The 14,336-nt window shown below is 38.5% G+C and overlaps 1 protein-coding gene across 1 annotated transcript in view; it reads left to right on the top strand.

The window, feature by feature from the left end:
- The window catches only part of dnah9l (dynein, axonemal, heavy polypeptide 9 like), a 46,709-nt gene that overhangs the window by 20,856 nt on the left and 11,517 nt on the right, over nucleotides 1–14,336 (top strand). Inside the window, 29 exon segments of the mRNA XM_051897830.1 lie at nucleotides 78–216; nucleotides 305–397; nucleotides 496–690; nucleotides 801–878; nucleotides 1,093–1,225; nucleotides 2,032–2,159; nucleotides 2,251–2,399; nucleotides 2,991–3,141; nucleotides 3,241–3,372; nucleotides 3,494–3,667; nucleotides 3,851–4,055; nucleotides 4,252–4,417; nucleotides 4,507–4,609; nucleotides 5,208–5,447; nucleotides 5,576–5,737; nucleotides 5,838–6,031; nucleotides 6,869–7,031; nucleotides 7,122–7,245; nucleotides 7,337–7,479; nucleotides 7,563–7,724; nucleotides 8,778–9,011; nucleotides 9,137–9,283; nucleotides 9,468–9,581; nucleotides 9,764–9,907; nucleotides 10,234–10,416; nucleotides 11,572–11,673; nucleotides 11,782–11,916; nucleotides 12,204–12,377; nucleotides 13,910–14,145. Coding sequence (XP_051753790.1) covers nucleotides 78–216; nucleotides 305–397; nucleotides 496–690; nucleotides 801–878; nucleotides 1,093–1,225; nucleotides 2,032–2,159; nucleotides 2,251–2,399; nucleotides 2,991–3,141; nucleotides 3,241–3,372; nucleotides 3,494–3,667; nucleotides 3,851–4,055; nucleotides 4,252–4,417; nucleotides 4,507–4,609; nucleotides 5,208–5,447; nucleotides 5,576–5,737; nucleotides 5,838–6,031; nucleotides 6,869–7,031; nucleotides 7,122–7,245; nucleotides 7,337–7,479; nucleotides 7,563–7,724; nucleotides 8,778–9,011; nucleotides 9,137–9,283; nucleotides 9,468–9,581; nucleotides 9,764–9,907; nucleotides 10,234–10,416; nucleotides 11,572–11,673; nucleotides 11,782–11,916; nucleotides 12,204–12,377; nucleotides 13,910–14,145 — 4,503 coding nt within the window.

Raw genomic sequence — 14,336 nt, 5'->3', positions numbered from 1 at the left:
AAATAGACAATAATAATGGATTTTGTGAAAAATAGATTTGGTGTCCATTAAACATGAACTCTATCTCCGTGTGTCAGGCCATGTGCCATGGTGATTCCTGATTATGAGTTAATCTGTGAGATCATGTTGGTGGCTGAAGGTTTTATAGAAGCACGTCTGCTCGCACGCAAGTTCATCAGCCTCTATACACTCTGCAAAGAGCTGCTTTCCAAACAGGTACACACGCATTTATTGATACATAAACACACTTATTGCTTTTGTTTGTTTTAGACCACTGTGATCACACGATCATTGTTTCTTGTAGGATCATTATGACTGGGGCTTGAGGGCCATCAAGTCAGTCTTGGTTGTTGCTGGGTCACTGAAGAGGGAGGACAGGAGCCGCCCTGAAGAGCAGGTGCTGATGGGAATTGTAGTTTAGACATTTCTCTGCTTTATATTTAAAATGTATTCAGTAGTAATTGTCCTGTAATGTGGTATATGTGTGTTTTTCAGGTGCTGATGCGTGCTCTGCGAGACTTTAACCTGCCAAAGGTTGTGACGAGTGACGTGCCAATATTTTTGGGTCTGATAAGTGATCTGTTTCCTCTTCTGGACATCCCACGAAAGAGAGACCATGAGCTTGAGCAGAACGTACGCCAGTCAGTCGCTGAACTCCACCTCCAGCCAGAGGAGAACTTCATACTCAAGGTATGTGTGTCGGATCATGTGAGAAATGTTTAACATTTCATGGTTTTGGATATAGATACCCATTAGTTGTAAATCTTCTCCCCCTCTGTTTCTTTCATTTCTACTTTCAGGTGACCCAGCTGGAGGAGCTGTTGGCAGTGAGACACTCTGTTTTTGTAGTGGGAGGACCTGGAACAGGAAAAAGTCAGGTCAGTCCAATGAAGAAATAAAGAGAAAGGCACAGAGATAAATGTTTCTGAGGTTGTGATGAGCTCTTGAGTTTCTAACTAATTTGCTGCTTGTCGTTTTTCATACACAATACATGATATTCAGAGAGCCAGCTCAATTGTTTTGAGTGGGTCATGTTGCTGTTTCAGTAAACTAATTATTTATGGTTGAATTATGTGGTTGTTTACGGGCCAGATTCTGAAGACACTGCATAAGACCTACTCTAACATGAAACTGAAGCCCATCTGGACTGACATCAACCCTAAAGCTGTCACCACTGATGAGCTGTTTGGCTTCCTGCACCCAGCTACACGGGAGTGGAAAGATGGTGTGTGTGTGTGTGTGTGTGTTTATGGGAGTGTGGTTTAATTTCTTCGTTTGAAGTTCATCTCTGTAGACAGCTGTCAGCTGTGGTGTGTGTGTGTGTTTATATGCGGTTGTTTCGCTAAACTTTTGAGTGTGTGTTGCGTTTGTCTATTGCTATGAGGAACCATATGTCCCATAAAGATCTGAAATAAACAACATGGTGGGGACCTTTAATTCATAAAGGGGCAAAATCCGATTTTATTTTAAATCTAAACATTTTATATAAATGGTTTATATTAAACACTACCGTTCAAAAGTTTGGGGTCGGTAAGATTTTTTTTGTTTTGAAAGAAATTAATACTTTTATTCAGCAAGGATGCATTAAATTGCTCAAAAGGGGCAGTAAAGACATTTATAATGTTACAAAAGATTTCTATTACAAATAAATGCTTATCTTTTGAACTTTCTATTCATCAAAGAAAGCTGGAAAAATATATCATAAATGTAAAAATATTAAGTACCGCAATTGTTTTCAGAATTTTTTCTTGAGGAAATCAGCATATTAGTATGATTTCTGAAGGATCATGTGATACTGAAGACTGGAGTAATGATGCAGTAAATTCAGCTTTGCTATCACAGGAATAAATTACATTTATATACATTTTAAAACATTAAAATAGAAAAACAGTTATTTTGGTATTTAATGCAATAAACTTCATATATTTTTATGTGTGGCTTAAGTGTTCAGACTTTTTGGGGCCACATTATGTGTATAATAAATGTGCGAGAAGGTGTGTTTGTGTGATCACAGATCCTTGGTTGTTTCAGGTCTGTTTTCTTCCACTATGAGAGAACTCTCTGCCATATCTCATGATGGACCGAAGTGGATTGTTCTAGATGGAGACATCGACCCCATGTGGATTGAATCACTGAATACTGTCATGGATGATAATAAGGTTGTTTGTCATGACTTAATAGTGCCTTAAATGTATGTGCTGTGTGATTGTTTATATTTATTTATGTGTGTATGTGATGTGTATATATTAGGTGCTTACCTTGGCCAGTAATGAGCGGATATCACTGACCCCCTCCATGCGTTTGCTGTTTGAGATCAGCCACCTGAAGGCTGCAACACCGGCTACAGTATCTAGGGCTGGAATTCTTTACGTGAACCCTCAGGATCTGGGCTGGAGTTCGTGAGTGACAGTATTCACTTCACTGACCTATTTCTGAAAACCAATTTCAATCTTAATGTACAGTAACGTTCAAAAGTTTTTTTTCATGTTTTTGAATGAGGTCTCTTATTCTCACCAAGGCTGCCTTTATTTGATCAAAAATACAGTAAAAATAATATCCTGTTACAATATAATATTGTTACAAGTTAAAATAGCTTTTTCTGTTTATCTGTGATGGCAAAGCTGAATTTTCAGCAGACATTTCTCCAGTCTTCAGTGTCACATGATCCTTCAGAAATCATTTGATGCTCAAGAAACATTTCTGATTATTATCAATGTTGAAAATAGTTTTGGTTGAAACCGTGACACTTATTTCTGGATTATTTGTTGAATATAAACGTCAAAAGAAGAGCATTTATTTTAAATAGGAATCTTTTGTAACATTATACATTTCTTTACTGTCATTTTTGGTCAATTTAATGCATTCTTGCATTAAAAACTTAAATTATTTCAGAAAAAATCTTACTGATCTTGGGGTCTTTTGAGTGGTAAAGTAGGTTTTTTATCAAATACTACAGTTTGTGACACTCAACCCCTCATTTTAATTAACAGGTATGTGACAAGCTGGATAGACACCCGTCAGGCCCAGTCTGAGCGAGCAAATCTCACTATATTGTTTGATAAGTATGTACCCTACTGTCTGGAGCAAGTCAGATGCAACCTTAAGACGATCACACCTATACCTGAGATGAGCATGGTACAGGTAAGAGACACACAGTCTAACACACTTAGGCTACATATAAATATATATAGCCAAACTTTTCTGTTCCTTTAATGTGTCCCTATTGTTTTTATGCATCAGACCCTGTGCTGTCTGCTGGACTGCTTGCTGACTGATGAAAACACCCCTCCGGACTCTCCCCGTGAGCTCTATGAGCTCTACTTTGTGTTTGCATGTGTGTGGGCCTTTGGAGGAGCTCTGTTCCAGGACCATGTTAGTCTGCAAATTCATGAACACTGTTTGCTATAAGCCACATATCTAATGTGATCTTCACTTTGTGATGATCTATATTTGTGATACTCTATCTTTGTTTTTTTGCTTTGGCTCTTATCAGCTAATAGACTATCGTTCAGAGTTCAGTCGTTGGTGGTGTAAGGAAATGAGAGCTGTGAAGTTTCCCTCTCAGGGTTCAGTGTTTGATTACTACATCGACCCCAACACCAAACGGTTCACTCCGTGGAGTGAACGCACACCTCCTTTTGAGCTGGAACCCGACATCCCTTTGCAGGTCAGTTATGAAAAAAAATACAAAATGCAGAAAATATGGTCTGTCTTATATACTTTGTTTTCATAAAACAATTTAACACAGTTTAATTTCCTGCTGAGTCTAAAAGGGACAGTTCAACCAAAATTCAGAAATAATCAAAGAGCTGCAAAGATTCACCTCTTAAAATTTTGTTCATGTGTACAGACGGTATTGGTGCAATCGGCAGAGACGATCTGCTTGACATACTTCATTGAGTTACTTCTGCAGAAGGGGAAGCCAGTGATGTTGGTAGGAAATGCTGGTGTAGGGAAAACTATCCTGGTCTGGGATAAGATTTCTAAACTTAAAGAGGAATTCATGGTGGCCAAAGTACCTTTCAATTACTACACAACCTCAGCCATGTTACAGCGTGAGTAAGATGATTAAAGTTATATACGTACACACCATATTCTCTCATAAACACAAAGACACTCTGGAAACATTTGCGACAATTAACAATATTAAAAAAAATCACTTCAGATTTATGCATGCCAATGCATGGACACATTTGCAAGGTATGCAGGAGGATATCATCATACAAATTACAGGCATTATTTCCACTGTAGGTGTACTGGAGAAGTCTCTGGAGAAGAAGGCAGGGCGGAACTTTGCTCCTCCTGGTAATAAAAAGCTCATCTACTTTGTGGACGACCTGAACATGCCTGAGGTAGATGCATATGGCACTGTTCAGCCTCATACGCTTATCAGACAGCACCTGGACTACTCCCACTGGTATGAGAAAATGTGCATCAAAGCATGTAGATGAAACATTTACAGTTTTTAAATGTGCTTTTGATTAAATTAATGTTTCTATTTTGTAGGTATGACCGTCAGAGACTAGTCCTCAAGGAGATTCATAACTGTCAGTACATCACTTGCATGAACCCAACAGCAGGAAGCTTTTCAGTTAACCCTCGGCTACAGGTAACCATAACAACCAATACATATCCAGACCTCATCTTAAAGTAACCATAGCAATATTTCAGCCTTGATTATACGTAATTATAACAACCAATACATATACAGTCTAGTATCCAGTGTAGACATGAAAAGAGCCTGGACAAGGAGTTGTGCAGCATGTTCAGACATTGTAGGAAGGGTCTGATTTTGTTATATGTTCCATTAAGTTCATCTGGTCATCAAACAGTACTTCCTGGTTTCTGGCTTACCTGGATGCTATTATTATTGATGAGTTATCAGTGTAGCTGTGAAAATAAAATGCAGATGGTAGGGCCCAGTAATGTTGTGTATATTGAGAAAATGAGAGGGCCAAGTACTGAGCCCTGAGGCACCCCATTGTAAGTCGGTAAAGGAAAATTTGGTGTGTTTAAGGCTTCAGACAAGTCCAGCACAATACTGAAAAATAGGTAACCATAAATACCAACTCACATGAAACCCTCAAGCACAGTTAGCCTGCCTTAAAATTTCATTAGTGTTTTCCAAACAAAGAAAAGTCCTGTCCAAATACGCTCATGTTTTTACATTCCACACTTCTTTCTATCTTCATTCTTCCCCCTGGCAGAGGCATTTTTCAGTGTTTGCTGTACATTTCCCTGGTGCGGAGGCTCTGAGTACTATATACAGCAGTATTCTGAGCGGTCATTTCCAGCAGGGCGGCTACAGTTATGGTGTTAGTCGCATGGTCGGCACACTCGTCCAGGCTGCCATTTGTCTGCATCAGAAAATGAGCCAGAACTTCCTGCCCACAGCCATTCGGTTCCACTACATTTTCAACCTCAGAGACATCTCTAACATCTTCCAGGTGTGTGTCTATGGAACAGATGCATGTGTCTGTGCAGTTACAGAGTACTATGGCCTACTTTGTGGCCACTTTATACATATTAGTGTTGACATGCTTTCTGTGTTCTTATATTTTGTCTGTGTGTGTAGGGAATTCTCTTTGCTCCGCCAGAGCATGTGCGGTACCCTATAGACCTGGTGCACCTATGGCTGCATGAGTCTTCTCGTGTGTATTCAGACAAACTGATGGAGGAGAAAGACGTTGAGCTGTTCAACAAGATTCTGCTAGACACAGGCAAGAGATACTTTGAGGTGAGCAGAACTTCTCAAATCCCAGGTGGGGTCACCTGTGAACTTGAAGACCAATTATCTAAAAAAATCTTTTGCTCTTTCTTTTTCTTTCTCTGTGTAGGGTATAGATGAGTCTATATTTATCAACCAGCCATTGATCTACTCTCATTTCGCTTATGGTGTGGGCGAGCCACGTTATGCACAGGTGACTGACTTGGAGAAGCTTCAGAAGACCCTGATGGATGCTCTTGAGCACTACAATGAGCTGCACTCTGACATGAACCTGGTGCTGTTTGAGGAAGCCATGCAACACATGTGAGCCTGCTCGAAAATAACAATCACACAATTCAGGTTTTAAACTGTATTTAACATAATTTAAAACATAAAACAGCTCATATAATATTTAGTTTGACTTTCTGAAGTTGACAAACAAAAAAGTTGACATTTTCTAAAAATGTGAGCACCTCATTTGTAAACTATATTATCGCTGAGAAATATATTAAAAGTTGGATATATAGTACATCCTACTTTTTAACTGCATACATACATTATACTCATGTAAAGCAAAATATAATATATGGCAAATCGTGACTGAGATTGTTTATATCCTGGCAAAATGTAAACTGTCTTATCGCACAGCTCTATACATAAAGTTGGATATATATTATATCCAACATATACTTATTAAAGGAACACTCCACTAATGGAGCTGTGTAATATCATTGCGCCTGCTGCACCCATGGTACGGCAGCAAAGTTCCTTGATTATTACGCCGGAATGAGAGTATAGTTCCTAGCCATATCGGCCTAGAAAATCGCAACTTTTCTTAGTCTTAGTACACAATGTAACTACAGAAGAGTCAAGTTTTAAATAGGAAAAATATCGAAACTCTTTGGTCATTTTTGAGCGAGATGCTAACGGTCTAATCAGATTCAATTAACTATGCTAAGCTATGCTAAAAGTGGTACCGCCAGACCCGGAGATCGGCTGAATGGATTCGAAAACGGTAAAACTCAACTGTCTAACTCTAGGGGAGTTGGAAAATGAGCCTATTTTCAAAAAAAGTGGAGTGTTCCTTTAAACAAAATATACTAATACTTTTATACTTATTAAATATACTTCTATAGTTATATATATTATATACTTATATAGTTGTAGGATAAGTCGTATTCTTGAGTCTCCTATGGGGAATGCCTTGCTGATTGGAGTCGGTGGGAGTGGGAAACAGAGTCTCTGTCGGTTGGCTGCTTTTCTCAGCATCCTGGAAGTATTTCAGATCACACTGAGGAAGGGTTATGGCATCAGCGACCTGAGGGTAACACACCCACACTGCATTTCAATTATCTCTTTTTGTTTGAAGCTTAATATGATTGTGAAAAGTTCCATCCTTTTTTTTTCTTTGTAGAGTGATATCGCTGCATTGTACATAAAGGTGGGAGTGAAGAACATCGGCACAGTCTTCCTGCACACAGATGCCCAGATTCCTGATGAAAGATTCCTGGTCCTGATCAATGACATGCTAGCATCAGGTACGCATTGCAAACTCCTCTCACATTTTCTTCTTCCTCTGAATCCTGACAGTAGCTCTCAGTGTGTTTGTGTTTATATATGTGTTTGTAGGGGATATACCTGACCTCTTCAGTGAGGAAGAGGTTGATATGATCATCACCTCTATTCGTGTGGAGTTGAGGGCGCTTGGTTTGCTGGACACACGTGAAAACTGCTGGAACTTCTTCATTGATCGTATACGCAGGCAGCTCAAGGTTGGTTTCCTTATTAAGAAAACTGTATTCTAAGCATATATTATGTATGAATATGTGAATGTCATGCCCCTTCTGCACTGTAGGTGGTGCTGTGTTTCTCTCCGGTTGGCTTCACTCTTCGTACACGTGCACGGAAGTTTCCAGCCATTGTGAACTGTACCTCCATTGACTGGTTCCATCCTTGGCCCCAGCATGCACTGCAGTCCGTCAGCAGCACTTTTATACAAAATATCTCTGACCTGGAGGTAACAGTCTAGGGACAGCGATTCTAGGCATTCTAATTTGCATACTTCTGTGCATTAAGTGGATGTATTTCACCTGTGATTGAAAAGTACTGTATATACTTAAAAACTGCATCCTAAAGGGATAGTTCACACAAAAATTAAAAAGATCCCATGATTTACTCACCCTCAAGCCATCCTAGGTGTATCTTCTTTCAGATGAACACAATCTGAGATATATTTAAGAATATCCTGGCTCTTCTAAGCTTTAAAATGGTAGCGAACGGGTGGTGTGTTTTGAAGCTCGAGAATATGCATCCATTCATCATAAATATAATCCATACGGCTTCAGGGGTTTAATACAGGCCTTCTGAAGTGAAGCGATTGGTTTTTGTAAGAAAGATATCCATATTAAACACTTTATAAACTATAATAACTAGCTTCTGGCAGATGGCTGTACGCATCGATTTGCAGCGGAAGAGTAACCCCTGACCCGACGCATGACGTAATGACGAAAACAAAACACCGGTCACGAATTAGAAGTCAAAAACGAGAAATTTTAAAGAGAAATGTCAGAGGATTTTGATATAAGAGAAGAGGAGCTTCAGTTTGTTGCACAGCCATATTTGTTTAAACCGCAAGAGGCGTCTAAGCTTACGATACTCCTACATCCTACTTCATACATTGCGTCAGGGGTTACTCATTTGGCAATAAGATTTTTTTTAAAAGAAATTAATACTTTTATTCACCAAGGATGTATTAAATTGTCCAATTGTGACAGTAAAAACATTTATAATGTCACAAAAGATTTGTTTATATGCTGTTCTTTTAAACTATAATAAGAAGAAATGTTTCTTGATAAGCAAATCAGCATATTAGAAGCATCATGTGACACTGAAGACTGAAGTAATGATGCTAAAAATGCAGCTTTGCCGTCACAGGAATAAATAATCATTTTCTATTTTAATATACTATTATAGCATAAGAGACTTCAAAAACATAAAAAAATCGTACCTACCCAAACTTTACAACAGTAGTGTAAATTCATTAACCCAGACATGTTTTTCTTTTCTGTAGCCGGAGGTGAGAGTGTCCATCAGTGAGTTTATCTCGTTCGCTCACACTAGTGTCAATGAAGTCAGCGTAAAGTATCAGCAGAATGAAAAACGTTTCAACTACACCACACCCAAGAGCTTCCTGGAGTTCATGAAACTTTACGGCAACCTGCTGGGGACAAAAAGAAGAGAATTGAGACAGAAGATGGAACGTCTGGAGAATGGCTTGCAGAAACTACTGAACACTGCATCACAGGTCAACCTGAAGGAGCTGCAAAAATTAAATTTAACCTTAAAATAAATGTTAAATAAACCTAATTATTACACCATATTCTCAGTCCTAGAGCTTTAAGTTGGACATTATCTGAACCTCTCTCTCAGGTGGAGGATCTAAAGGCTAAATTGGCCACACAGGAAGTGGAGTTGCAGTTAAGAAATACTGATACTGAAGCTCTCATCGCTAAAATTGGCCAGCAGAGTGAAAAACTCAGTCAGGAGAGGAGCGTAGCAGATGCAGAAGAGCAAAGAGTGAGACACGCACATACAGATATTACCACCCTCATGCACAAAATCGCACACATCACCATATTAGAATATCACATAATTACCTGTCCTTGTTTTTTTATATTAATAAATGCTATAGATGGGTAAATATCTGTTAAAAGACATTATAATTATTGTAAAATGTGTAAAATAATGATTGCAAAATCAGGTAGAAGCAATCCAAGCAGAAGTGACCAAACAGCAGCAGGAGACTGAAGCAGATTTGGCGAAAGCAGAACCGGCTTTACAGGCAGCTAATGCAGCACTCAACACACTCAACAGGGTGTGTATTTGTGTGTACTAGTGAATTAACTATAGTTTGGGGACTAACGTGTGCTGTTTTGTGTCCTGTATTGAACTGTCCTCACCCTCACAATGACAATCCAAATTCTCTGTTTTGATGAGCAGAATTGATTTGTTTTATCCAGAGTAATTGTGTTTATATGTGTGTGTGTTTGTGTATAGCTGAATCTAACAGAGTTGCGGACGTTTCCCAATCCTCCCGCCATCGTATCGAATGTGTCTGCAGCTGTTTTGGTACTGCTGGCTCCTGGCGGCCGCATCCCAAAGGACCGCAGCTGGAAAGCATCTAAAGTTGTCATGAGTAAAGTGAGTGTGTGTAGAGCTGACATTTAAGATTTACTCTCATGGTTTCCATGAGTCATATTTGCAAATGTTTCTGACATTTAACTTTAGCCATGTTCTTGAAATCTGGCTTTTACCTCATATTCCATCTATAAGCAAAAGGCTGAAATTTACTGAAACTGCCCAAATTTGAGCACAAAAAAATGTTTTCGAACCTTGAGTATTGAAGTTGTCAAATGGCATATTGATTGTCGAGATGTATGAATAATTTGGCAGTGAAACTATTGTATACTGGAACTCAACAGGTTGTGCAAATGCAGGTTATTCCTTTTCTTTCTGTGTGTGTTTAGGTGGATGACTTCTTACAGGCGCTGGTTAATTTTGATAAAGAGCATATCCCTGAAGCCACAGTGCGTGTGATCAAAGACGAGTATCTGAGCGATCCTGAGTTTAATCCGGAGTTTGTCCGTCTGAAATCCTCTGCAGCGGCTGGTCTCTGTGCCTGGGTCATTAACATCATCCGCTTCCATGAGGTTCTGCTCCCTTACAACATCATAATTAATCAGATCCAGTGCAGTCCAAAAGCATTATTAACTATTTATCAATAATATTTATTTATAATATATAATGAACTATTGAAGTAGTAACTATTAACACCAAGTTCAAACATGCAAGATTTTAATAATGAATGCATCTATATAAACACTTTTGCAAAACTCAAAAGTTGCCAGTGTGAATTCAGTTACTAAGACTACTAATGTCTCATGTGGGATTGTATTGTTGTGTGTGTATGACTCTATTCTCATTGAGTTTTCGTGATTGTATTGTTTACAGTGTGTTTTTCTGCTTCTCTCCTCCATGCTGTTCTGTCCAGACGTATGTGAGTAAACACTTGCTAATCTGTTCAGATCAATAAATTGTACAACAGCATAATACTGGACACAAGAACATTTCAATGCAACCCAACAGACTTTATATAACTATTTAAACTGGTTTAATTGGAATTAATATAGAACCTGGTATATCCATTGTGATTTATAAATATATACACAACTATTCATAAGTTTGGGGTCAGTACGTTTGTTTTTGTTTTTTTATTTATTTGCAAGAAATTAGTACTTTATTCTGCAAGGATGCATTAAAAAGTGAGAGTAAAGTTACAAAAACTTTCTATTTCAAATAAACGTCCTTTTGAATTTCATGATCATCAAAGAATCCTGAAAAAAACTATCATGGTTTGCGCAAAAATTTTGAGGAGCTTAAATTAAAAAATCACCACATCAGCATTAAGGATCATGTGACACTGAAGACTGGGGTAATGGCTGTTGAAAATTCAGCTTTGCATGACAGGAATAAATTACATTTTAAAATATATTAGAAAACAGTTATTTTGAACTATAATAATATTTTACAATATTACTTTATTTTTGATCAAAGAAATGCAGCATTGGTCAGCATAAGAGACTTCTTTCAAAACATTACAAATCATATTGACCCCAAACTTTTGAACAGTAGTGTATGTAGTCACCTGTGTTTATTATTATTTCTTTAATGGTTTCTGAAGTGTTTAAATGTATGCCAATAATTCTGTTTTCCGAAGAATCATCCATCTCCAGTACAATCCAGTGCTCCGTAAACCACTCTAATGTTCTGGTATTGTGTTTAAATATGTGTTTGGGTTTAATTAGGTGTTCTGTGAGGTGGAGGTGAAGAGGATGTGTCTGTCTCAGGCCAACGCTGACTTGGCTGAGGCTGCAGAAAAGTTAGAGGTCATCAGAAAGAAGCTGGCCGTAAGTCTCTCTCTCTTGCTGTCACTCTCTCTCTCTCCAGCACAATATCCCATCAGTGTTTCAAAACGATGCACAGTATAATGTCAAATGTGTGTGTGAAATGTGGAGGAGTTGGATGATAGTTTGGACACACTGAAAGCTGCGTTTGAAAAAGCAACCTCGGAGAAACTCCGCTGTCAGGATGAGGTGAACCGCACCAACAACACCATCAAGCTGGCCAACCGCCTGGTCAAGGGTTTAGAGGTCAGAATACAATACTCTTTTTTTGTCTTTTGACAATATTTGTATGTGTATGTTGTCATACTAATTTTAAATGCAAAACTCTACTATACACGCAACTATAAACTATGTATACATTTTTTATCAGCCATCATGTTGGTTATCGTAAAAACTATTATATATCTACCATTGATACTGTAAATTTCAGTATGAGGCATATCATATATGCATTGCTGTTAGAGATCAATCATTTATTATTAAATCTTCCATATCATGAAAAAAGGTGTTGTGAAAATGCATGTGTATTTCAGTCAGAAAATGTACGCTGGGTTCACTCTGTGGCTCAGTACCGTGAGCAGGAATCCACTCTGTGCGGAGATGTTCTCCTCACTGCAGCCTTCATCTCATACGCTGGCTCATTCTCAAAGAGATACAGAGAGGAGTTACTCCATAACCTCTGGATGCCTTACCTGCGCACCCAGAAGGTAAGTGTGTGTGATTGTGAAACTGTTTATCTTGAATACTGGTTTTCTCTGTTAATGTTTCCATATCAAATGGAGATCGTGGTGCTAAAAATGTGTATTGTTGCTCCTGTTCAAGTTCAGAAGCCTCAAACAGTATAGAGTGCAAGGACTTGACACATATTTAGTTATAAAAACCCATATCTTGCACCAAGAATTTCCAAACGGCGCTTTGCAAACCAGTCTGTGGGAAGTTCAGTGAAATTCTGATTAAATGCTGACTTAAAATAAATGAGAAGGCCCTTTCACCCCTAGAACGAAGCTGTGTTTTAGGAACGACTAAAAGACCACTCTGAGAAGATCGCAAGTTGCGACTAGGTGTATAGGGTGTTAGAAGCTCGGCCAAGTACTGAGGAGCCAGACCATGTGTTGCCTTGTATGTTAACATCAGGATTTTAAAATCAACACAGTATCTTACAGGAAGCCAATGCAATGACGCCAAAACGGGGGTTACATGGTCAACAACCCAAGATCCAGATAGAATTCTAGCTGCCGAATTTTGCAGATATTGAAGTTTGTTAATGCAAGATTTGGAAACTCAAACGAGGAGAGCGTTACTATAGTCTATACGTGAGAAAACAAAGAGTTAATCAGCCTTTCAGCAACAGAAAATGTGTTCTGCACAAAAGGCTCAAACGACAGGCTGGCATCAAAAATAACTCCAAGATTTTTTTTTATTTACTTTGTAACTCCAAGGAAACACCATTAACAGACAAAGCTAAAGAACCAGCATTTCATAGTTGATGGGGAGATCCAAGAAGCTTGACTTCAGTTTTTGGAAATATTCAAGCACAGGAAATTGTTAGACATCAGTGTCTTAATTTCCAAAATGCAATTGGAAAGATGGGAAATGTCCACATCTTGACCCAGTTTTGAGTGAATGTAAATCTGGGTATCGTCAGCATAAAAATGGTAGTTAAGGTCAAGAGATCTTAATAGTTGACTAAGTGGGAAAATATAGATGGTAAAAAGCAAAGGACCGAGAATTGAGCCCTGGGGGACACCAGTACTAACAGGACAAAACTCTGATCTGTGGTCATCCATAAAAACAAATTGGAATAATATTCTGTTATTGAATGATGGGATGGACCTGACAACAAACTTTTTAAAATTAAAAGAAATACCTGATCATCCTCCATAACACGGCTGCTATTTACATCTCATACTGTCTGTAAACTCTCATACAAAGCAACGACTGATGCATTTGTATTACATTCCAAAGCGCTTTGTTCACAGTGGAAAATGAAATCAAATCTGCATTGGCTGGGCCGGATCGGCACGGAATGGAACGGTTAAGCAATGAGAACAGTTTAGCCCAACGGTGGAAAAGTGACTATGTGCTTAATACGGCTTGCAAGTTTGTTGTCAGATGCATTGTAGAGGGCCCTTCCCCATCATTCAATAACAGAATATTATCCTATCCCTTATAAGGATAAAAATATTAGTATACAAACTTAATCTGTTCTTCTCTTTCTCTATTTCCTGATGACTTTCAGGTGCGCATCCCTATGACTGAGGGCTTAGATCCCATCTCCATGTTAACAGATGGTGCCACCATTGCTAAGTGGAATAACGAGGGCTTGCCGGGTGATAAGATATCTACTCAGAATGCCACTATACTGACCAACTGTGAGCGCTGGCCCCTGCTCATTGACCCCCAGCTGCAGGGCATCAAGTGGATCAAGAGTCGCTATGGCAACAGTCTGAAGGTCATTAACCTCAGCCAGAAGGGGTGAGCAGTTGATGAACATACTGCAGAAATTACGTCCCAAGAGGTTTCACACAATGTGAAAATAGTGACCTTATAAATATTACATAATATGTTTTAGAATAATTATTACATTTTTTAAATAAATTTTCCTGGTTTTATTGTGCACAAAATGTTTATTTTCATACAAATTTTTAACAAAAGGCAATAACTGT

Source organism: Ctenopharyngodon idella, chromosome 6 (assembly GCF_019924925.1).
Source record: "Ctenopharyngodon idella isolate HZGC_01 chromosome 6, HZGC01, whole genome shotgun sequence".
NCBI classification, from domain to species: domain Eukaryota; kingdom Metazoa; phylum Chordata; class Actinopteri; order Cypriniformes; family Xenocyprididae; genus Ctenopharyngodon; species Ctenopharyngodon idella.
The sequence above is the reverse complement of the archived record's forward strand: the minus strand, read 5'-3'. Positions and strand labels throughout refer to the sequence as shown.